A 25163-nucleotide genomic window follows, 5' to 3' on the forward strand; every position below is an offset into this window, starting at 1 on the left:
ACAAATTTTTTTTAATTTTTACGTTATTTAAAGATCAAAAACTTTGAGCAAAATCACCTCCAAAGTCTGTAAGATGTGCAGTTACTGCACTTCATCAATGCTCTGCTCTCTGTGGGTACCAAAGGCTGAAATTCAGACTTACTGTGGATCTGCCTTTAACTTACAGATTCTTGAAGGCAGATTAAAAAGTCTGTGGTACTATGTAAGGCTTCCTGCAGGAGCTTTTTGCTACTGGTCCTTGGAAGCCAATACATCTTGACTGTGTTTTTGATGTGCTTAAGATAAATGAGAGAAACAACTTCATATTTACAGCTCCCATGGTGAAAGTTCATAGCAAGTGTTTGCCTCTGGCCTAATGATTGCCATTTTTCTGGTTGAAAGATTTCTTTTTCCTTATGTATATTTTACTAAGTACAGACTTTTTTTTGTCTTTAGAGAACCGTCTGAGTGTCCCAAAAGGTTTTTTAGTCACCCTTACATCTCTGTGTATGTGGAAGTGGTTATTGTTTGCTGTCTTACCTTCAGCAACAGCACTGAAACACTAAATCTAATGTTCTTAGGTTGGAAAAGTCCTTTTGGCTCCCAACTCTTGAGAATAAATGCCACCTTGGTTCTCTAAAGCAGCTTTAATTTTATTATGCATAAAATAATTAGAAAAAATACTCGGTATGTTTGTCTTTGCAGAACTGTTGTCCTAAGCCCTAATTAGTGCTACTCTAAATCTTGCAGGACTGTATTGAATATGAGGATTTGTTCAGAGCAAGTACAGCTGTAATTAATCTTTGCATTCCCATCAAGAAATGCTGGCACATGCTGTGAGAAACAAGGAAGGAAACTTTCAGTTCAGGCTGTCTGAGCCAGTACCCAACTACAGCTACAAACCACTGGAGTAATCTCTTTATCCCTCTCTAGTGTGCAGGAAAGGTCTGGGCAGAGACAAATCCAGCCCAGTGAGCAGCCTTTAGCTTTGATTATGCTGTTTAATTTCATACTCAAAAAGTTTCTAATGGACCTCAATCATTCAGGAGACTTTAAAATTGACAACTATTATCACCTTAGGGTTTCCCAGTAATGAAAATGTATTCCAGAAATCTGAGAAGTTAGGCACATTTGAAGGTGCACCCTTTGACTGACAAAGAGAGTCTAATGAAGAGTTCCTTCTGAAATTTGGTGGAACTGGAGAGAACTCACATATTCAGTAATGAGCATCTGCATAGGTTAAAGTCATGGTAGCACAAGGACAACTTTCATTTGAGTTGCTACAAAAATACTTCATTATGCAGAGACATATGTTAATGTTTATCTGCCTAAAAACAAAGACTATTGCTTCTTGTGGAAGGGCTCCACTTGTCAGACTGGTTTCATTCGCTCAGTCTCAAAGATACAATTGAAAAGGAGACTTTTATATTTGTGTTCCCGTGATATAGGAGTTCAGAGTTTTTGGTGTATGAAAGCTGTGTGCACTACTTGAAGATCCAGCAAGGACTGGCTTAGCTGAGTGAAGGAAAAGAGGGAGCTCCTGCTACTTGTTGTGTGCTGTATTAGCAGTTTTCTGACCCTGCGGTTGGTTTCAGGAAACTGGGGGGGAAAACAGGCACTGCCCAAGAAGAGGTGACTGGTTTTGTTAAGCCTGTCTCCCTGACATGGCTCTCTCTGCTCAGAACAGCAGTGCTGACAGTGCACTTCACAAAGTTCCAGTTTTACAAGTCAGCCTTTTGTACCTCATTTATATGTTCTTTGCAGTGATTCAGCTTTCTCTTGGTACCCATTCAGCTTTTTATTTGTACCAAACCTTGTGCTTTTCGCCTACCACTGGGACAGCGAGCAAGGGTGTTTTCAGTGCCTTTAAAAGTGTTCGAAAAGGTTCCCTTGAGAAAAAACTGTAAGAGGTTAAGGCTTGGATTTTTTCAAAGGGGCCACTGAATTTAATAGGATAATGGGTAATGAATGCTTTCAGGCTTTCCTGAATATCCTAGTTTATTGTAAGCTAGGTAGGATCAAGGACAAGTAACACGAACAGATGAACAAGTAAGCAAAACATTAAAAACTAGGTCTGTTTTTACAAGAAAGTCTTATTGGCATATCTTCTCTATTTTTATACTTAGCAGGTATTTGAAGTTTTTCTTTACTTGTCTCAATGACAATGAATTATGTTTAGTGAGCCCATGTTCTTTAAAAGATGGGACCTGACAGAAAGCTGAAAAGGAGAATGCTGGTAGGATGGTTAGGCAGCAGTAACCTGCTCAGGTGGTGATGTTGTACCCTTGCTACCCATCCAAATCCTGACCTTTTTGCAATGACTTCTCAAAAAGATTGTAATGTCTTTAACCTACCTTTATTCTGTTTCTTCCCCTGCTCCTGCTGTCTCCCAAACAAGCCTGGTTTTCCTTAAAACACAGAGTTTCACTGAATTCAAACCACTCTGGGGTTCAGCTTGCCTTGGGCTGTGGCTCTGGGCAGAGTAATCCTGGTGAGCAATAGGAAATGGTGGTTTGGGGAGTTCTGCTTTTGCTTTTGCACTGTGCTCTTGCTTATTTTGGTGGGGGGCTTTGGAAGCTGCTCTTAGAGAAGGGGTAGATGCAGCCTGGGGGTGACTGAGCACAGCTGGGGGGGTGTCAGGCTGTGCTGCTGGGGAAGGAACAAGCAATGGCCGTCACAAGTGGGCACAAATTGCCTTCACCTGCTGCTTGCCGAGGAGTGATGACAGTGTCTTCATCTCACTGACCCTTCTCCCAAGCAGTGGTTCCTTTCCTGATGCCAAAATAGGATGCCTGTACCTCAAAGAGGAGTTTTTTCAGTGTTTGTGTTCTGTGTTACTAGAGTATCTGAAGTGTTCACAGACTGTGCAAATCCAGGCTCTGTTTCACAGTTACTCAGTGTGGAGGAGGTGGTGAGCAGAGGAAGGGAAGAAAGTGACTTTTGACTTCTGGATTTATGTGCAGTGGTAGCTGTGCAGCAGGGGAGGGTTTCATGGATCAGTTGGCTTCAGGTCCATCTGAATGGGATGATGCTGTTCCAGGAAATATCTCAGTGCTCCAAAGTGCCACAAACCAACCAGCTGATAAGCAAACACTAGTGGAGGGAGCAGAGCTGTTGAGTGCCCTTCCCAAAGAAGAAAGGTAAGGTTAGTTCATTGTTTCACTTCTGCTCTCTCAGCTGCACTGCTGGAAAAGCTTCTGTCACAAAGGCAGAAAGCAGAATGGTTCTCACCTTGTCAGTATTTGCAGCTACACCTAAAGCAACTCAGAGGAGTAAACCTGTTTTGCTCTCTATTATTGACTTAGGATTTGGGGGAGGGCAGGAAAACTCTTTGGAAACATCATGCAAGATTTTCTGTCTGAGAAAGTGGAAAACATGTTGCTCTGAGAAGTAATTTATTGACACCTTTCGAATGTCTCCTCTGTATACAACACAGATTCCTGCAGTCAGACTGTGGCAGACTTGTGCTTCACTTGGCTTTCCTCCTGAACAAACTGTTGCTGTTTGTCCTTAGAAGGTCTGCCCTCCACCCCGCCCCCAAAGCTCTTAATTTGACTTGCTTTCCTTGATACTCCCTTAATTCTACTTTGGAAAACTTAGTAGTATCTCAAACTGGAAAAAGCACAGGTTTATTGATGGAACTCCTTCCCATGTAATTCCACCTCTAGATTCAAGACAGTGAATCAGTAATGATGTTAGATGTGGGCAGGAGACAAAAGAGCCACCTAATATATCCTCTTTTTCTGTCTTCTTTCCTCCAGCCCAGCACATGCATTCCTGGTTGCAGGGAGTTCAGCTGGCCATCCACGTGGCTGGACTGCTGCCCTCTCTCCAGTTCAGTAGGATGTGACCGAGGCTTTAATTAGGATTTTTTTATAGCCTGGTCTGCTCAACAGCTTGGAAAAGTTTGTTAAACTCACTTCACTTTCCACTGTGGCTTGATTAATTTGTATGTGTAGCTGAGGCCTTAAGGATAGAAGCTGTCACCTATTTCTAATCACAGATTTCATCTTTAGATTTGTTTTCAGACCTGAAACAGAACAAATTCTGAAATCAAATTAAAGGTAGTTTAGGTTGCATGAAATCTTCATACTGAAGTATCAATAGGATGAAGATTTAAGTGCAGATTTGGAGAATTCCTCCTCCTCATGCCAAAACAGGCATCAGGAAGGGAGAGAATATTTAGAATAGCTAATAAGGGTTTTTATGTGACTAGATAGAAAATCTTGCAAGATAATGCCTATAAATATGGTCACAGAGAAAACTTGTCTTGATTGTGAATGGACACTGAAGTTTATTTCAGGTCACCAAAGGTCCTTGGAGGTTCATTCATCTGCTGGACCCAACACAGGGCTGTCAGTGGCACTGGAGCAGGAGAGATGAGGTTGTGGAGAGGGCAGTCACTGCTTGGGTGAAACCCTCCCACAGCCCCAAAATGCAGCTGAGAGCTAATGAAATTAGTGTTCTTGGCATGTGATACAGCTTGATCTGGGGGTTTACAGGTGTGTGTGAAGGTCAGACTTGGTAGATACAAGTCTTGATGTAAGTGGGGGACACACAATGTGCTGAGGAGTTCCTCAGTGCAGAGAGCAGGATGAGAATTTCCACTGACTGCAAAGGCACTGGGAAAGCAGGCAGGGTAACAACAGGCAGAAACTGCACCTCAGAGTTCAGAGCTGGGCAATTCTAAGTCTGTTAGAATTAACAAATACCAAACTTCTATTGAAGAAGGAGGTTTTTTGTTTCTGGGGCAAATGATTTTTGAGAATCAGATGTGAAGCTGCCTTGAGGAGTCCCTCAGACTTGCAAGCCTTGTGTTCTCTATGGTAATGGGCATGGGGCACAACTTCAGAGTAATGTAAGCAGGAATTGAATTTCTTTCTGCACTCTGTTCTCTACACATTTGATTTTATAGGAATCAAACTGTTAAATAGCTCACCTGAGTGCAGCTAAGACTTAGCTGAGTTTTAGGTAAAACCTTACTTTCAGATACTGAGCAGCTTTCTGAGTTTTGCAAGACCATCATTTTAGTCTGCCCATCTAAAAATGTCTCAGTTGTATACCTACAGACAAAACGAGAAAATCTTATTTAGAACAAAATTTTAAAGAAATATGAGGAATGAATGACACTTTTCAATCCTTGTAGTCACCATTTAACAACAGACAGATTTAAGCATGACATGTCTGAGTTGATATTTCCCCAGAAAGTGGAGCGTTAGGACACTGCAGCAAATCTTTGGTGTGTAAGTGGAGCAGGAAGCATCATTCTGCAAAGATACTCAAGGTTATGCCTCTTGTGTGCATCCAAGTTGCTGAGCTTTCCAGCTGGCCACCTGCCATGGAAAAGTCCAAGCTCAACATTCTCTCATGGCTGGTGTTAGCTGCTTTTTCAGCCCACAAGATCTAAGATATTTATTTCCCATCCCTTGATCTGATAAGATTTGAAAGGGAAACTCGCTGGTAAACTTGTGATTTAGTCTTGATCAGATAGTCAGTACTGCTGACAAGATTAATTCAGAAGGTACTTTTTTTTTTGTCACTGTCTGTTCTAGTTCTGCAGATGTCTCCTGTAAACAAAGCAAGTTTCATGTTTCCATTTTGACCTGCTGGGAACAAAGCATAGGCCTGGGGTCACAGAATAACGGGATTGTGCATCATTCCAGGGGATGTAAAAACATCCAGTTGCTTCTAAATTCCACCTTGTTAGTTGAAAATGCTTATTTTTCCATGGTAGCTGCCCACTGAGAATAAATGGGATAATTTGCTGGTGATGGGCCAGAATCTTGGATCCATCTGTAAAGGTTTTGGTTCAGAACCAGACAGAAACACCAATTAATGGTCTCACATTCACTGAATTTAAGTGTCTGCTTTTTTGTACCTTTGGGAGATAGGATTTTGGAGAGAAAGGCAAAACAGGCCCTAACTTAAGGTAAACAGATTCTCTTCTCCTTCTACAGCTCAGAACTTTGTTCTAAGTGTGGCAGGAGTGGTGTTTCAGTTGCCTTTGGGTGTTGAGGTGGCTGTGCCTGCAATGAGAGGCTGAGCCTGGCGTGCACTCACGGGGCTCCATGGAGAACCTCCGCTGTGGGAGATGAAAGGGCTCTGGCAGCTCCTGCAGACAATGAATTCCCTTGGACAGCTGGCAGGGAAACAGGAAGGAATCCTTCCATGGGATGCTTAGGAGTAGGTCTGGCATCCACTCATGCCAGGACTGAGCCGGGCTCGCTGCTGATGTTGGATGCAGTTGTTGGACTATTTCTGTTGTTTAAACACAACTGTGATTCTTCCACATGAATTTGGTCTATATCCCCTTGCATCCGCTCCTTGACTCTTGCTAGCTGCTGGTCAGTGAAGGGTAGGACATGCTGAATCCCTGTGGCTGATGTGTAGGTCTGTCTGGTTAAGAGTTTTCTAGATTTATTTTTTTTAAAGCTAACATTTAGTGTGTTTGTGTTACACTTTGTGTTTTGTTTGTGGCCAGTACTGTTTTCCCTGCTGTTTGCACCTGTTTTTCTTCCAGCCACTGCAAATCTGTGAAGCAGAAACAGCAGTGATTAAGACAGTAAGTGTGAGTAAAATCAAAATTACAGGGGCTTTTTTGTTAATGTTCCTTGAAGCTTGTAGTGTAGGATGGAGCCTGCCTTAGTCTATTAAGAGAAAATTCCTTTCTTCCTGGAGGCACTGCTGCTGGTGTGCATATTTGAGACAAATGGACAGAATTGTTAACCTAGTCCAAAAGTAATTTATCTCATCTACATCCTGTTGATGTAGAAATACCTAGAATTTCAGGCAAAAATGTAACTTTGGTTTTCCCTTGCAGCACTTGGGAGGAAGAATTGCTGTATTTGATTGCTGGAAAAAGCTGGCACATGTTAAGGGTTGCCCTTCAGCATACGAACCCTGCTCCTGTATGAGTGTTTCTTAGCTGCAAGGCTGGAATTTCAGTCACAGGATTCCACAAATCTTACTGCTGATGTGGCAGCTCTGATTAGGCTGAAGTTGTTCTAGAGAATGAAATAAATATTTATCACCTATTATTATCCATATGCTGCAAAGCACAGTTAGGCCGTGTGTCATGTAGGATGAGTTCAAATAAACCCCCCCTGACATGTACAAAATTTTTCCATTGCCTGTTAGGACTGAGCTGACAAATAATGATTTTTTTTTAAAAATATTTTCAGACCTTAGCATCTGATACCTACCATGTGTGAGTAGGCAAGAGAAAGGAGAGTAATTTTTAGAAGTTTGGAACCATATGGTACTTTTTTTGTAGTTGGTATGTTTGTAGGGTCCAGATAGCAGCAACTTGGATAAGCACTGGAGTTGCTGGATGGGAGCCAAGGAGCTCAGTCTGTTGTTAAGGAGGAAGTTAAATAACTCTGGAGAGATTTGATAGCTGGAATTCTGTACAGCTTAAATAAGGAGAAGTGGTTGGTCTGTGCATTGGAGCTGGTGATTGAATGAAAAATTAATGCTTGTCTTGTGTCAATAAATTTCAATGCCCAGACAGGATGTAGAATATCTGTTAGAGCAGAATTGCAGTGTCCAATGGGCATCAGCATTTCAGGGCAATTTAGGTTACTTCAGCATCCTCTGGGGGAATTCTTAACAAGCACAGACTTGCTCACCTCCTTGAGAAATAATACTGAATTCATTAACTGTCAGAGAGGAGAGAATACATTTCTGGCTGCAGTAAATCCATGTCCTGTTAGCAGGGAGGCTGAAGAGAAGTGCAGATTTAGAAGTAATCTCTTGAAGGAGCCTGTGGGCTTGAGAGGGGGAGTTGTTTGTTTGTAGTTGTCCCTCAGGAGAATTTTAGCCTTTGGGCAGAAGCAGGGTGCAGAGCCTGAGCCTGTTCACTCTCAAAAGATTTGTGTTGTGGTGGTGGGGTCTCAGCCTGCTGCTTGTGTCCAGTGCCTCTCACTAAGGAAAGCATTTTCTGTGTCACTTTTTGATGGTGAGGCTTTGGTTCTAATTTCAGTACCCAAAAACTTGGCTGATCTAACTCCCAAACGTTTTCAAATACTGGTCCCCTGGTTATTTTGTAACCTTGCTCTTCCCTTGGGCCTCTTGCTTTTATAAAACATCTGAAGTGGTGACATTCAGACCCCTTAGTCAAGAGGTGATTGACATCCCAGGAAACTTGGAAAAGAGGAGATCTCAGGGTTTGCAAACAGAGATTTTGCTTGCAAGTTTGCTTTTTATCTGTATGTGTCTCAAGCAGCCCTCGGGGAATGGTCCCTTAAATAAAGGCCAGCTTTGGATGAAGTTGTGTCAATGCTTTAAGTCTATCCCATTTATGTATCCAAGATTTCGGAGCTGGGAGATTCCCAAACATCTTTCCTGGATTTCCTCTGTCTCCCAGCCCTGCTGCTGAATGTTTTGCAGCTCCTGAGCAGAGGATGGCTGACCAACACCAGTGTTTTATCTGGATCAGTGTTCTCTGACCTTGCAGATCATCCAGCTGCAGTTTGTAGCAGTTATTTGCAGTTTCTGTTTCTCTAGGTGTTTCTCTGTAGTGTGGGAATTCTGTTAGATTTGTTCTCTGTTTCTGTTAGATCTCTATTAGATGCTTCCTTGAAGTACAACATTTCCTTCCTCTGTGGTTTAATCCATCATCTGAAACAAGCTAAGACTGACAGGTCTACCTTAAATTGTGCACTCTAAATTTAGCAGCCAGAGACAGAATGATCAGGAAGGGCTAAATTAATATTATGTCAAAAAGGCCTTGGGACAAGGAAAGGAAAAAAGCTAGTTTGGAACAGAGGGTTCCCTTTCAAGTCGTTTAGTTCAGAGCAGAATTTAGAGGAACTGCTTTTCAGCAGGAAAAGTTTGAAATGAGCCAGGATTTTAGGGGACTGAACAATGGGGTGTTTCACTGTCCTTTGTGATCTGACCAGAACTCTGAATAACTGAGGGTTACAGTGACAAGTTGGTAAATTCTGCCCTTCCAGGACATGTCTGCTGAGTTTCTGGGGGTATTTTAAATTAATCTGCATATGATTGCTGTGCATTTATTTTCATGCAATAAATACTGCTTGGGAACTCTGCCCAAAATGAGACTACCAATGGCAAAGGAAGCAATGCCAGATTAGTTATAATATTTCTATGTGGCGATTTCCTCTCTGCTCTAAACGTAGCCTGAAGGGACAGGGATGTTGAATTCAATCAGTTATTTTCATGGTGACTTATTTGGAGCTCATGTTAAGATGGCATTCACAAAGTATGAGGTATGTAGATTAAAAATTTCTTTATTTCATGGCTTTTGCCCCTTGAGAATGCTGTGGTCAAAATAATCTAGCATATAAATAGAGTTTCAGAGGACTATTTCAGGAAGCAGGAGTATATGTTTACATTTCAACTTTCCTCCCTTTCTCCTCCACCAGTCAGTTTTTAAACAAATTGTACTATTTTCTCTGGCTTCACCAAACTTTATACTGCAGATAGCCCAGTTTAAAAGAATAACAATAAAAAAAAAATCCAATAGTGATACTGCATTGTGGGCTCATTTGAGGCCTTCTGTTTGTGTTTCTTGATTCCCCCAGTTCCCAGATGTGCAGTGACTCATCCTCCTGAACAATGGGAACAGCATCTCTCACTCCTTCTCTTGGTCCCACTTGGCAGGAGTGTTACTCAGAGGGTCTGGATTGCAGAGGGAGGAGAGATCAGCAGTGACACAATGAGTCACCCCAGCTCTGTGGTCACTCTGGTGTGGGGAGCAAGGATGGAACACGAATGGTCACTGCTCTACTCTGGGGCACTAAAAAAGGACCATCTAAGCTACGTAGAATTCATAACTCAGAGGTCACTGCTCCCTTCCCCACAGCTGTCCTGTAAAACACGGGGTGTTGGTGCAGGAGACACCACTGAAACATCTTGATTTATTATCAAGGAGAATGAAAATCCATCAAAATAGCAAACTGTAACTTTCCAACGTGAAATGTACTAATAGAGCACCAGTTAAAAATAAATAAGCAATGTCAGTGCCTAAATGCTTCACTGGCAGACTCTGCTGGGGCTGTGACAGAACAGGGCTTCCCATCTCAGTATTGTGCTGACTGAAATGAAATAGTCTTTCATATTTTAAAAGCATTATTTGTGAATATTGTTAGAATATTTTTAAAGGAAATGGTGTACTATTAGTGTACTACATATGTATGCATATGTACATATGTTTTAAAGGAAATGGTGTACTACAATAGTACTTAGTACTATTGTACTAAGTGCAAGCTGTGAGTCTTTTTTAATCTAAAAGGCAACGCAACAACCTTCTATGAACGTCATTGATCTGAAGAAGCTTCTGGAGCTGCCACAGATTTTGCAACATCAGCCTGTAAAAGATCTAATCTGGATCTTTTTTGGGTTTTTTTAAGTGAACACACCACGATGTGATTATATTTAGGTAGTTAACATAGTATAAATACACAGAGAGGGTATAAATATACATATATTATAAATAACTTCAGCTTTCATTTCTACTTTGCAAGCATAGCTTAAAATAGATTGTGATGTTAAAATGACCTTTTTTTTCCAATAGAACCATTAAAATACTGAAATTGAAGTCATTAATCTGCATGAAGATACTTTTAGTATCTGATGAATCAATTGCAAATATTTGCTGACACTTTTATAGGAAGTCATGGTCATGGACCTGAAATAACTGGCTGAGATCTGGAGGAGGAGAGCACTTGATGTGCTAAGCCAGCTTTGAATGGAGCTGAAAGGCCAGATGGATATTGGAGAAACACTAAATATTTGCACTGAAAAAATCAAACTAGCTTCTTTATGGCCAGTGTCTTGAAGAGAAAAAATAATTCAACAGGGAAGGGGCAGCTGATACTTTATTTTGATAATTATTTGCTTTGAATGGAAAATCTACTTTGATTCAGAAACTGTGTGTTTATTTTTATATGCATACATTTATATATATAACCATTTGTTTGTATGTGTGTATAATACCCAAAGCATGAGACAGCTTTGCATAAATTATAACTTATTAGTGGAATTCAAAAATCCATTGAAGTGCAGCTTGAGATAAAACTCAATAAATTTGACTTCTAGATCTAATTAATCATGTTGTCTATTTTCTCTAATGACTAGGAAAAATGAATATAGAAAGGAATGTTCACTTAGCACAATTATTCTAATTAAAAACACTAATAGCAAACAGTTGTGAAACCTGGAGTTTCCGTATTTTCTTCATTTAATACATTACATGTTACTCATCAAGTCCGTTAATACCCAGTGCATGTGTGTGCTGCTGGCTGGAGGAACTGAATGTGCTTCCCAGAACATCCCAGTTTGCTGTAAATCTGACTAAGACGTAGAACAAGGTTATTCCAGAAGCCTTTGGAGTCCACACTTCCATAGAACTTAATACAGGAATTGTTAATCAGGGAATCATTAAAGCAGGAGGTTTTGAGTGTGTGTGCAGGGTTTGGAGTTATTATTCTGGAAGCTTTTTGGTGGGTGTTTTTCCTCCCTTCATGTTTGTATGCTTGAATGTTTTGAGGGTTTTTAAACTTCAAACCTTCTGGAGCTTGTTGAGGATTTGTTGTTTTGGCTGGAAGCAGATATTTTGACTTAAGTACTGGATGCCTTTGAATGCTGTGCTAGAAGAGAATATTCAGGTGTTTTCAGATCTCTCAGAACACACATATGGTGCTCACAGCTGTTCCAGCCCCCTGACTTGGTTACTCAGCTCTCCCAGGGCTTTGCCATTGCTGCTTAAAATTGCCCTGAACAAATCACAAGGCTTAATAAGAGCTGGGTAAGACTCTAGAGAAGTCTGTTTTCCCTAAATCACTGCAGAAATGAACATGTAATTTTTCCATTAATCAGTTTATTTTCTTACCTCCCTATCAGTGTGCAGAAGGCCAGAGTGATGGATGTGTGGGGTGGGAATTAGGGGAGGCAGAGGCTATAAATCAGGTGCTCCTGCCTGTGTGTCCCTGCATTTCACAGGCACATGGCTCTTCCCTGCTCTGCTGTGGGAGGGTGAATGGACAGGCAGGGACTCCTAAAGCAACTGGGTAGAAAATTGGAAGAATTTCTACCAGAAATGGCCCCTTGGCAGTATTTTTGCTCATCTGAAGGTGCTGTGTGGGACGGAGCACAACAGATAGAGAAGGGTTTTTTTCTGTAGCTTCAGTGATTTTTTTTCTTTCTGGGCTCTCCCATCTCCTGGACATGACTAATGCTGTACAGGAAGCCCTTTTCTCTTATTCATGCAGTCTGTGATATCTCTTCTGATCCACAGAGTGCCAAAAAATACAGGAAATTACTTTCACCTTATGAAAATTCATGATTGTAAGGAAGCTCTTAGAGCAATTGTTCTTTGGAAACTTCCCCTCTCCCTCACCCCACCCCCCCCCACACCCCCCCCCCCCCAAAAAAAAAAGTGGTTTTTTTCTGCTAGCAATCCATTGTAAATCTTTTGTTGATACATAGTAGTCTTTTGCAAATCTGTGTGTTCTCGCTTCTTTATGGAAAGACTTCCAGTTTTCAATGTTAGGAAATAATAAGCTCCAGCTCCTTTTGTTTGTGCCTTATGCTGGAGCGTGTACTTGTCCAACACTGAATCCTCTGATCTCCAGTCTGATTGCTCACAATGAACTGTTGTATTCATCTGTTTAGAGTTGTACTGAGGGCAGTAATTGTTTTGCTGTCTCAGGCCTCTAGTGTAGAGGAGGATGTGTGGTTTGAGAGTTTATATTGCAGCTGGAGTCCAGGGTAGTGCTTGGAGGAAGTTCCATTCTGAATTAGTGACTTGGTGAGGGCACCTACAGTCATTTGGTCATGACTGACAGATCTGCTCTGTGATAAAGAATGGGTTTTCCTGCCTAAAATCACTAAAAGGCAGCAGGATTTTCCACTTTATCATTCTCATGACATGGCTACAACCACGAGACACATCCTGAACAATAAAGAAGACTTACTGAGTTACTTTTTCGTGAAGGGGAATATTTCAGAAGAGTTTCACTCCAGAGTAGTCTGCATCTGTATGGAAACAGTTTTGTTACTGCTTTTAAAGTCTGTGCAGTGTTTCTTGTCCCCACTTAATGCAAAGGGGCCCTTGATTTGAGTGGGACACACAGGCAAGCTTCTTTCATAAAAGACATCCTCTTGCACAAGAGTAAATTTTCACGCAAGAATGAATTTTCCCTGCAAACATTCCTATTTTCTTCTTAATAGAACTGCTAAAGGACTTTGTACAAGATGAGCAAATCTATTATTAAAAGTCTTGAGCTCAGAAGGGAAGCTATCTGTAGAAGAGCAAGTCCTTGAAAATATTCCTTTTTTTTGTTTGTTTGTGACAAGCAAGTCTAGCTTAAATCATCATAAATGGTGGGGGACTTAAATCTTCCAGTTCTCTAAAGATATGTCAGGCAGTCTAGGATATGCTTTTGTTCACTGTTAGGAGTTTTAAACAAATTACACCAGTTTCTTATAAATGTGTTTCATTTTTTACTCCCACTCAATGTCAATTAACTGCACTTATCTTACAAGGGGGAAAAAAGCTAAATTCTTTAAGTCAAAGAACTGACTTTAATAACACTTATTGTAGAGATTTACTGGATAGACCTGAGCATTTGTTCAAATCTCTTCTCAACTTTGATTTTTCCAGCCTTGGTGATATTGCTGTGTTAGAGTTCAGTGCATGTTGGGAAGAAGGCCTTGGTTCTGTTAGATTTGCTGTCCTAGAAACAAGCTCAGTTCCCATGTCTTTTCCTTTTCCCCAGGGTGAATCGGTGAAATACTTCCTGGATAACCTGGATCGCATCGGTCAGCTGGTAAGAAACCTTCTCCTTCTGAGCCAGAGAGCTCCAAGAGACAAGGAAAGCCCGAGTGGGCTGTGGTTCATGGGGTTTGCTGGGGTTTGTTGGTTGGTTTATTAAATGCATTAAATAATTTCAGTGTTCTTTCCCCAGAAACAGTAAACTCCAGCTTCCTGAAACTGAAGCTTGGCATTTGTTTAATCTTCCTTGACAGACAACAAATGGAAATTGTATTTGTGCGCATATTTTATCAGCCCTCCCATGCAGTCTCTGGATCTCATTCGCTTTTCCTGATGTTCTGATGGCTGGTGCTACTTAAGGCAGCAGAATAAAACCTTAGCAAAATAAAAACCATTTCTAGCACTTGTAGGATTCAAAATCTGTAATGAAAGCATCTGTCAGGAGACTTGGAGGAGAAAGAAGAAAAGTGATTTTCCTAAACATTAAGAGTGATAAGGTTCTGAAAAACAAATTTCTCTACAGTGGTAGATTGAGCTTCAGCTTGTGGTAGAATCTGTTGCTATAATTACTGGTCGTAGAGTGTGAATCTGGAAGAAGAATTTCCACTAAAGCTTTCAAGATGGTCCTTGTAAGAGTAATGAACTGTGGAAAAGATAGATTTAAAAAAAAAACAAAACCTTTCAGTGATGACTTGATCTGCTTTATTGAACAATACCTAAGTGGCAGTAACACTGTAGCTAAGAATTTCATAATGAAAAAATACACTTCAAAGAGGCTTGAAGGGTGAAAGTGTGAAGGAGTGAATTAGTCCTTTATTTCTGTTCTCTTATGTCTCAGGATCTTCTGTAGCTCTTTAGTAGTGTTGAGCTAAATGGCCAACAAGCCAGTTGAGTATTGTTGAGTATTCATTCTTCATCTGATAATTTTTAAATTTAAAAGCAGCTTCTGGTGATTTTACCCATCCCTTCAGTATTCAGGCATTAGCCAAAATTTTTGAAGGACTTTTTTTGACACTTCTCCCCTTTCTTTTGCAGAACTATTTCCCCAGCAAACAAGACATTTTGCTGGCCAGAAAAGCCACGAAGGGGATAGTAGAGCATGATTTCATCATTAAAAAAATTCCTTTCAAGATGGTGGATGTAGGGGGACAGAGATCTCAGCGTCAAAAATGGTTCCAGTGCTTTGATGGAATAACTTCCATTTTGTTCATGGTCTCCTCCAGCGAATACGACCAGGTCCTCATGGAAGACAGGCGCACAAACAGACTCGTGGAGTCCATGAATATCTTTGAGACAATAGTCAACAACAAGCTTTTCTTCAATGTTTCCATCATCCTATTCCTCAACAAGATGGATCTTCTCGTGGAGAAGGTCAAGACTGTCAGCATCAAGAAGTATTTCTCGGACTTCAAGGGCGACCCTCACCGCCTGGAGGACGTGCAGCGTTACCTGGTGCAGTGCTTCGACAGGAAGCGGCGGAACCGCAGCAAGCCGCTCTTCCACCACTTCACCACGGCCATCGACACCGAGAACATCCGCTTCGTCTTCCACGCCGTCAAGGACACCATCCTGCAGGAGAACCTCAAGGATATCATGCTGCAGTGAAGGAGAGCAGCCCCTGCTCTGTTGAAGTTTCGCCGGAGGGTTCGATCAAAGTTTTTTTTATCCTTTCTTTGTGGCCCTTGCATGCGGCGTGGGACCTGTGCGAATTCCTTGGCTCAGGAATGCTGTTCACTAGCCAGTCCAAACAGAGGAGCTATAGGCCGGAGGAGTCGTGTTGATGTTAGCTACTGAATCATTTGGACTAAAACACTACTGAAACCTGGCCGTGGTAGGTTCTGTACCGAGTTTGGAACGCTGAATGACACAACCACCGTCTGCCTTCTTCGAGAACAGAAATCTCTGACAGACCATGGATGGAAGACATGTTTCAAACGAATGCGCTCATTTTTCAGAGACACTAATTGTACAAACTGCCTTTTTTTGTAGTTTGGAGGTGCTGAATCAATCAAACTAATCTAAACACGATGAGATTGGCAGCTGTATTGGAGAATGTTAATGGAAGTTTCATTCTTAACCCTTAGGAATATAACCAGGTCTTGTGTGTGTGTTCAGCTTTGCCAAGGGTCTAGAATCCACCTCCTAAGGTGGATGCACAGCTCTTGTTTGAAGGTTTTGCATGAGTCTCCTGAGGCAGAAGTCTAAAACTGTGTAAGGAAACTCATGTTGGAGTAAATGGGATGGGGACTTAAGGCCTCACTGATACGGAGAAGGGTTTATTTTGCACTATGAGCGGAGAGTGTTACATCATGGGAAAACTAATTTCCTTGGTGCAGCAGCCTGTGCTGGGCACCCAGCCATGTACCTGCACAGTGAGTGCTGGAGGGAGATGTGCTCCATGGGCAGCCAGCACTGTCCTCACACCCACAGTGGGCAGCATTTGGGAAGGTTCAGTATCTCACGTGGCAGGGCTTCATCTGTACTCTAAAGTCTGGAAGCTGATTAAACTCTTTAAGCAAAGGTTTTGGTAGCACAGCAGCTGCTTGATTAGTTCCCAACAGCTGACCTAGGAGGACTGAACACCCCGGAGATCCCAGCTGCACTGATGTATTTGGACAGCAAGACCTTGCTGTAAAATTAGCCTTTAATCTGTGTCTTAATGGGATCTTTAGCCTATAGTGATGCACTAAGAACTCAGAGCACAGTCAGGTTTGGAGTCGCCCCTTTTGAGTAGTGGTTTGGGTGTAAAATGCCAAGAGGCTGTGAATAATCTGGATGTGAACTCCAAATTTCCTTGTGCTCTCAGTCTCTGCCAGGTGCCTTTTCTGTGTACAGACATTGAATCTTTTCTACTGCAGTGGGGTACATGGACAAACTGAAGATATTGTAGTGCTATCCTTTAGGTAACTCAAACATAGTTTACTGTGCAATTTTTTGTCATAGTTTTTATCCAAGAATAAAACCTGAAGGGCTGTTTGTACCCATAAAAAGTCAGCAGATTCCCTGGAGTTCTTATCCCCTTTGAGCCTGTAATGGCATGTCAAAACAAGCAAAGTTTTACTTCAGCTGGTAATCCCATGGGAAATGTGGTCAAAGAAAAGTCCTGTTCCGTTGTCCTTTCATGTTAATTTGGATAAAATCTGGAATCTTTCTTCCCCTCTGAAGCTTGCAGATGTTCATATCAGTATTTTTGTGTAGTTTCCTGATGTCACAGCCTCCTGGCTTTCTTTGTGCAGGCTCCAGAGTGGAAAAGCTGTGGCTGTTTCAGTGTCTGTAGCAGGCACAGAATTGAGGTAAGAAGCAACTGAGAAGTTGCAGATGGGAAAATCTAATTTCATAAACTTAAATTTCAGCAAACTTAAACAGGAATTAGCTTCCTTGTAACAAGTCTTATTTTGCCAGGACCAACTCTGTCTTTTAAATATTTATTAATTTTTAGCCTCGAAGGGGAAGAATGTTATGTGACTAATATTCAGATGAGGGAAAAAATCTTAAGATTATTACATTTGAAAAGGAAAACGTTTCACCACGGCGTGATGCAAACAAGTTTACTCATCACATAAAGGTTGGTTTCTCTGAGCCCATTTGTTTGGCTGAAGACTAAGGCTGCTTTCAAAGCTTTCAGATGTTTTCTGAGTTCTTGGTGGTGGTTTTCACTTCACACAAGACACTGGGAAAGAGGAGGCAGTTGTGGGCTCACCTGACTTCCAGGTTGACTTGACTTTAGTTCTTAGTTTGCTGTGAGCTTTATTCTTTCACTCAATTTTCCAGATGAGTTAATATTGTGCTTGTTTTCTCAAATGAGTTAAACATTCCCTTTCAACTGTATTTTTTCTCAAGAATTACCTCAGTTTGGTGTCTGAATCTACTGTAGTTTTACCTGGGAGGCATAGCATGGAATTTCCTGTTCTGTTTTACTCTTGACACTCATCCATGGTTTTGTATCCTTAGTCACCTTATGGATTTACCCTCAACACAGCTAACGATGCAACTTATATTTTAAGTAACTTAAAATCTGCACCTGGAAAAGAAACAGCATGAGAGATCTCACACTGAGCTCTCAAGCTGCTTTTTGTTTTTTGTATGATATGGCAGTTTTGCACACTAAGTCAGTTTTAGGGAACCAGTTTGCCCACCTTGGGCCCGTTATTGCCTTTCTTGTTTTAATTGATGAATTGGGCCTGAGTGTGGGGCTGCAGCTGCAGGTGAAAATCAGTGGTTTGGCTCTGTGGGCCCAGAGTTCTGTCAGGTTGGGATAGTGACGGATCACACCAGGAGCCCCAGGTCAGGAAACTCTCCTTGCAAAAGTCAAGCACTTCACAAGTTTGCAGAGGAGCTGCCTGTGAGTAAAAAGGGCATGGGAGGTCTTTTTGCAGTGTCAGTTTTCTCCTGCCACAGCCGAGGGGGCTTGGGTTTTTTTTTTTTTTTTTCAAGGTAATTTGTAGTATAATAAAGCCAGAAAATCATGTTGTGGTAAATCAATGAATGACTAAAGCAGAGCTTAGGTAGGTGAGGTTGTTCACACATCTCAGGACAGGCCTGGTCAGTTGCTTAGTCCTTTCACCAGAAACAAATAGAAAACTTTATTTTAAGAGACATCCTGGAGAACTTTGCAGGTAAACACAGCTGGAGAGAACATCTTTTTTTTTTTTTTTTTTTTTTTTTGTTAGTTTTGTTAGTTTTATAGGCTTATTGTTCACATTTGGCTGGTCAGGAAATAAGTCACAGGCAGGATGATCATCAGATGGAGACCTTGAACAAGTACCTTTTTTTTTTTTTTTTTTTTTAAGAAAAAAAGCAGCTTTTTGCTGTCCCTCCTCTGACACCCGGGGTCAGTGACAGAATGTTGCAGAGGGGTTGTTTCTCCCGAGGACAAAGAGAGGAAACTCTTGCAGCCTGTGCTTGGGGCAGAGACTTACGTAATTCTGGAGTCTAAGTAGAAAAATGAAATGGGAGTCATTTATCTAACACTACTTGGTGTTTGTTGTCCTGAAAACAAGTGTTAAGCTAATAGAGAGTGTGTCAGTAGCAGTCCTGCAGATTGCAGTGCTGTCAGGCTCTGAACAACCCTGAGATGCATTGCCAGGTGGCTTGGTGGAGTTACAGAGGAAGAGTGCTTTTCTGGAAGTGACATATTCAATAGGCACTTGTCACTTTGAAGGAATGAAATAGTTCTTAATGTTGAAAATTACCTAGTGGTGGTTATGGAATTGAAATTGCTGGCCTCTCAGCTTTACAACTCAAAGATGCTTTCAGTTTCATGCAAAGAATGAATCTTATTTAATACAGCAGCCTAGACTGACTTATTAACTTGATAGTATATTTAATTTTTTTAATTGCTGCTGTGTAAAACCTAGAAGTAGGCTTGTTACAAGAGTAAAGCTCCTGAGGATGAACATTTCCAGGCCTTCTGAGGCAGGTAAAGCTGAGCTGCAGGCAGAGCAGAGAAAGTAATGGCAAATAAACCATAGGGAAATGGAGTAGGAGGAGCTCATTGGTGCATGGCACTGGAGACAAAATTGTAATTCTCCTAGAGCAGCTGAAATGGCATTTGGTGTGAGAAGTGCATTTGGAGAGTGTCCCATCCTGTCTGTGTGTTGCCCCCAATCCCCATGGCCTCATTCCCTCTGGGAATTCACCCATCCTGGTTACTGTGATCTGCAGAGAAATGTAGAATTAAAGCAGTTAAAAGAACAGACATGGTACCACTGAAGAAACCAGCAGCTTTCTTTAGTGACAGATAGCTGCCTTCTACAGAACAGCATTTTAGAAAACAGGTCCTCTGCTGCCTTTAGATGGCTGTCTTTGTATTAACTATGTTTTAACTTATATTAACTTATGTTTTGGAGTCTTTTCTATGTGTGTACTTCTTTATTTCTGGGGAAAAAAATCCTTCTGTGCATGGACCTAGAGGATTTCTCTAAAAAGCCCCTCTGATTTTCAAGCAAGTGAGTTTTGACACCTGCCTTAGCTTGGCTTCTGTCATCAAATTTTCAGGAGTACCTGCTGGATTGATGGATGATTTGATGTGTGCCAGCTTGAGAGACAAACAAAATATGCAACACCTCCACACAGTGCAGTTTGTCATGTAAACCAAACATTGATCTCATGATGAGAACTGTAAGTTTAGCAGTACCTTCTTCTCTATATCCTCTTTTCTAGTCTAAAAGCACGTGGTGTAGTCAGGGGTTTAATATAGCACTGCCAACTCTTTACCTCATACTCTGTAATTCTGTAACACAAAGTGGTGGGTGGGGTGTTTCAGTAGCAACTATTAAACATCTGTGCCTACTTTTGTAAATGAGCTTTTACCAGTTTTTTAAGGAGCATCCATTATGGATGGGGAAGACCGGCGTGGTCTGGGCCAGACCTGGCCTGAGTTAATGCTGACTCCACACGGTTCCAGCTGAGGACTCTCTGGCCTAGTGAGGAATCATTGGTAATGCAGGACCTAGTGCTTTTTAATAATACCTGTTTTGTAATTAGCTGGGGTGATCTCTGCTTTGTGCTGTGACGTGGGCACTTCTTTGTTTTAACACTAATCTCTTTTACATAGGTGGAAATGAGTAAAGCCAGGAGATTTGGAGCTGAAACTGCTCTCTGCCAACCAAGTGATGCTGCCTCTTTGCTCATCTTGGTGCTTGGGCAGTTCAGCTTGATCCTTGACGTTTGTATCTTTCTAATGGCATTTGGAAAGCAGTGTTGAAGTTTGTCTGTGTGTTGATATGCTTGTGTTCTTACTGCGTGGGGAGTGTGGAGGTTCTAGATTGTCAGTGCTGGTGGTTCTGTGCCTGGCTTGGGGAGCTGTCCCAGCTCTTGGCCTGTGACTGAAGGTCCTATCTTCTGTCTGGTGTGAAAATAGTCAGAGGAGGAAAAAAGAGCAGCACTGACTTCCAAGGTGGGCATTCTGGTAAAAAAAAAAATAAATAAAAGCCAAAGTATGTTGGAGGGGAGCAGGAGAGGGGAGCTAGTTTCTAAACTGATCCCAAAAGCTGATGGTGCTTGAAGACTGTATTGAAGTGAAATGCCCTCTGCACTGACCCAAAAGCTTTGAGTGACTCCAGAGAGCCATTGGCTGTGAATTCAGAGCAGCAGGCTGGTCAAGCTGGCCCTGCCATTGTAAAACCTCTCTTCATCTGTTCATCACTGGGTGCTAAAACTCAATTTTGATAAAATACAGTATACAGATCTCTGGCCAGACAGTGCATCCTCCTCCTTCCTGACAGCTGCTTAAACTTTCTTCAGATACCAGAGCATGAGAAAGTAAGAGGCTGTTTCCAATTCTTTGAATAAAATCTACAACTGATGGAGGGCAACATTTTTTAATAAGTAGGACCTGAGAGAGCATCTTTGGAGGGAAGTGACAGGTTTTGGGGAGCACAACTTCTCTGCTATTGCTTGCCATTGAACTCCTGTGCAGAAAGAGATGGTTGGGCACAAAGGCTGAGAGGAGATAGCAGGAAGCAGGGGGATGTGGAGAAGAGAGGATCTGTTGGGAGCTCATGAGACTTGGGAAGGTGGTTGGTGGACTTAAGTTTGGAGAGGTGTGTTCAGAGTCCTGTTTGCATTGAGGCCATTAACCCTCTGTAGGATAGGGAGTGTTCCTCCAGGTTGTGTTGTCTGGAATGTAGAAAGGGCTTGAATTGATGATACAGATTAAAAAGTGTTTCTGGAGACTCCACTGAACAGCAGTGCTGGTGTTTCTCGCTCTGGTGAGGAGTTGTTTTGTTTGTGGAATCAAAATGTACAAAAGCAAACTGACAAAACACCAGGTTATCTGTGACACAACCACATAGCTTAGGAAGCCAAGTGATGTTATCCTTTATTCTGCAATGTACTTGCTCTCTGGTGCCTATGCATTAACACACATACTATGCAATATCAGTCTTTTTTTTAAACCAGTTCACTACATTGGGCAAGAAAGCCCTGAGTTTAGCCTTAATTTTCTTAACAATTCACAGGAAAGTACTTTAAAAACAGTGACAAACTCAAAAAAGGTGGAAAATGCATAAAGTAAAAGCACAGTCCCAGACTGCTCACATAAGTGTCTTTCTAGCACCAAAACAGCATCTGTGATAGAAGCAGCTACTTGCTGTAATAGTTTCAACTTATGAAAACTGTGTACTAGATAAAATTATATTGTGATGTGTAAAAAGTGTATTTTATAGCTTTGGTGACTTAGTTTACTGTTTTGTATATATGAATTTTATAAATCTATTAAAACTTGACTTGTTATACTGTTCTTTATGGGTTTCGTCTTTCAGCAAGTGTCTGATGTTTTTTCTTTATTAATTTTTTTTTCTGTGGACTGTGTGGAAGTGCAGCTGTCATGCCATGAAATCTGTCTGTAACCTTCAGGTATCTCCCAGTCCCCCAGTCCTGGCTGGAATAATTCTTCCTGAGTGTGTTCAGGAGCTCAGGCTGGTGACACATTAACCTGTGTGAAACCTGGGACTCATTCATCTGTGGCATTCCCAGGGCAGACTGGAGCATTAGCACTGATGGGAGGTGGGAGGGGAGGCACAGCTGGAGTTTGCTTATGTATTTTGAGCTCAGCAAGGGAAGATAATTTGGCCTGTTGAGATGGGAGACCTGTTAAGAGATTCTTCAGTGGTGTGTAGGGTCTGATAATAAATAGCCATGGGGACTGTGCCTGCTGCTTTCCCAGGGCCAGGCCCCTATCTGGGAGCACAGCAGGACCTTTGGAGGGTCACCAGTGTCCCTGTCCCACAGCAGGACCTTCAGAGGGTCACCAGTGTCCCTGTCCCACAGCAGGACCTATGGAAGGTCACTAGTGTCCCTGTCCCCACAGCAGGACCTTCAGAGGGTCACCAGTGTCCCTGTCCCCACAGCAGGACCTTCAGAGGGTCACCAGTGTCCCTGTCCCACAGCAGGACCTTTGGAGGGTCACCAGTGTCCCTGTCCCACAGCAGGACCTTTGGAGGGTCACCAGTGTCCCTGTCACACAGCATTGCCATCGTGTGGCAGCTGTGCTGGCAGCACTTGGCCTCCTTGGGAATTCCATTAACCTTTCCTCACATCCCCTCACCTCTAAAGGTCACATCTGGCAGATTTTTCTGGCAAGTCTTGATTTTTTCTTGTGTAAACTCTTAGTGCCAAGTCAATTCCACTGGCAGTGCACAACTTGTAAGACTTCATGGAGCATTTTTGGTCCTTTCTGCTAACAAGTGGAAATGCAGCACTTGAGCCAGATCAAGCTTTGGGAATGGCTGACTGTGCCTGGGCACTTACAGGTGAGATGTGTTGCCAGTGTTCAGCAGCTCCGCTGACCAGCAATTGCAAATTCAGTGTGCTGTAGTAGAAGGTGCCCAGGTCTAATCACTTTAACCTGAAAAGCTCTCAGCAGCAGCTCCAGGAGCTCTTTGGTGAGTTCTACAGAGCACAGTGGCCCTTTTGAGGCCCAGGTGTTCTGTGATGTGCCCCTTCCCTAACCCAGCTGCACAGATATTGCTCTATAAGAGCAGAGCTGCTGCAGTTGGTTCTGCAGGTGGGTTTGTCTGTTCAGTGCCAGTGAGTGCTTGTGCCCCAGGGAGAGCTTAAACTCCATATATTAGCTTGGAATTACCTTCCCAGGAGCAACACAACTCCCTGTTCAGAACCAGAGTATCTTTTCTGCAATTTCAGTAATCCAACACTGAAGATAAAAGGGAAAACATGTCTGTTTCCCCAGGGAGAGGCTGTTCCAAAATGCAAAGTATAGCTTGTTTTTTTTGCTCAAGTGTACAAGGTGTGAGATTTGGGGTGGTTATTAAAGTATTCGGTAGAACTCTTTGAGGAGAGAAATTAAATAAATCCTTGTGGTTTCTAGCTCCAGCCTGGTGTCTCATTATCCTTACAGACCTGGGAGGAAGTTTACTCAGTTACTAATCCCAAATTTCTTGCCACTCTTCCCAGGACTGGCTGGCATCTTGGGAGGCTGCGTGGTGTTAAGGCAGGAAGAGTTAATTAGGACGAGTGTTCAGGGATTTTACCAAAAGCAGCTTTCCCTTAAAGCCTCGATTTTGCACAGCAGAAGCAGACTTGAGTGAGAAGCACCATTTTTAGGGGAGAGAGGCAGTGACAGCCACTGTGTTAAATCACAAAGTGCTGGATCATGCTAATGAAGTGTCTGAGGAAGGTGCTGCTTTTTCCTCTCCCACCCTTGTGAGCTGTTGTAGGCAATTGCACCCTTCACTAGTAAAGAACATGGAATTTTTTGTTGTTTTATTCTCCCCCCCCCCCCCCCCCCCCCCCCCGGACAGTTGGTTTGTCTCCCCTCTCCCTTCAGCTACAGCAAATCCTTGTTTTCAGAGGAGTGGAATGTTCTGCCTGCTTATTCTTGGGAGAAGATATTTGTCTTTATGAGCTCGTAAAGCTATTAAAAGATTGTTTTTTACTATGTTCAAGATTAGACTTTAGAAATTGCTTCAAAACAAGTGTCCTTGAGCTTGGGGCAGAAACGGAACCATCAGCAACTGCAGGAAGGAGGTGCTGGTTGTGCTGGGGGATCTCCTGAAGGTGGATCGTGTGCAGGATTCATTGTCTGCCTGTCACCACGAGGCAGAGGAACACAAGCAGGGCCTTCCAGGGCTGCCAGCCAGAGCCCTGCCGTGCCCAGGGAGCTCAGGGCAGGCTGCTGGCACCGTGTCCCTCTGGGACCTGCTGTCCCCTCCCCTGAGTTCCTTCCCAAAGGCTCCCCAGGCTGTGGCTGAGGGCTGCACAGGGAGCACCCAGATCTCTGCCTGCCACAGAGAGGAACCGTTCCTGCACCTCTGTAACCAACCCCAACCTTGGCTGCTGCATTGCAAGCAACTTCTGCATGTTGGTTTTATATATAGAGCACCCTACTCCTTCTTTCTGATGTTTGATCCACAGCTTGACCTTCTAAAGTGACTCCTAATTCTCTCATCTGTATTTCTGTTTCACAGCTTACTCAGCAGCTTATTAGCTACAAGTTATGTTCCCACACCTTTCCAAGTAGAAGGATTTCCCCAGGAACCTGCTTCTTAAGATGCAGGAAATCTTTTTTGGAGACTTACCTTCAGTTTGGCCTAATAGTTATTCCTGTGTCAGCTGTCTTCTGCCCCCCCTGCAACTCTGGAACATGCAGAGAGGAGAAGGAGCTGTGCCTCTGTGTTTTGGTTCTGGTTATAACCTTCAGTTTTGGTGTACCCTTGGCCAGTACTTTTGTCCCTCTGTGCCCCAGGCTGCCTCTAGTCCTTTCCCTGGTGTGGGCTGGGGCAAAGTGCTGCTCACAGACCTGTGCTAAACGTGCTGCTGCAGCACTGGAAACCTTTGCTGGTGAGGAGCCCCTCCACAGGAGTGTCTTCACATGAGCAAAGCCTGCAGTGGAATATTGCAGGGCCCTCTTCTGCAGCTGCTGAAGGAATTCTGCATGTTCTCAGCCCCTTTCTGCCTCTTGCCCGTGGGCACTGCTGAGCTGCCC

At 42.6% G+C, this 25163-nt stretch overlaps 1 protein-coding gene across 1 annotated transcript in view; it reads left to right on the forward strand.

The window, feature by feature from the left end:
- Positions 1-21309, forward strand: part of GNA12 (G protein subunit alpha 12) — a 40531-nt gene extending 19222 nt beyond the window's left edge. The window contains exons 3-4 of the mRNA XM_083872815.1: positions 13722-13772; positions 14753-21309. Coding sequence (XP_083728941.1) covers positions 13722-13772; positions 14753-15322 — 621 coding nt within the window. The 3' untranslated portion in view covers positions 15323-21309. The remainder of the gene's footprint in view (positions 1-13721; positions 13773-14752) is intronic.
- The last annotated feature ends 3854 nt before the right edge of the window (positions 21310-25163 follow it).

Source organism: Zosterops lateralis, assembly GCF_965231275.1.
Source record: "Zosterops lateralis genome assembly, chromosome: 15".
NCBI lineage: Eukaryota > Metazoa > Chordata > Aves > Passeriformes > Zosteropidae > Zosterops > Zosterops lateralis.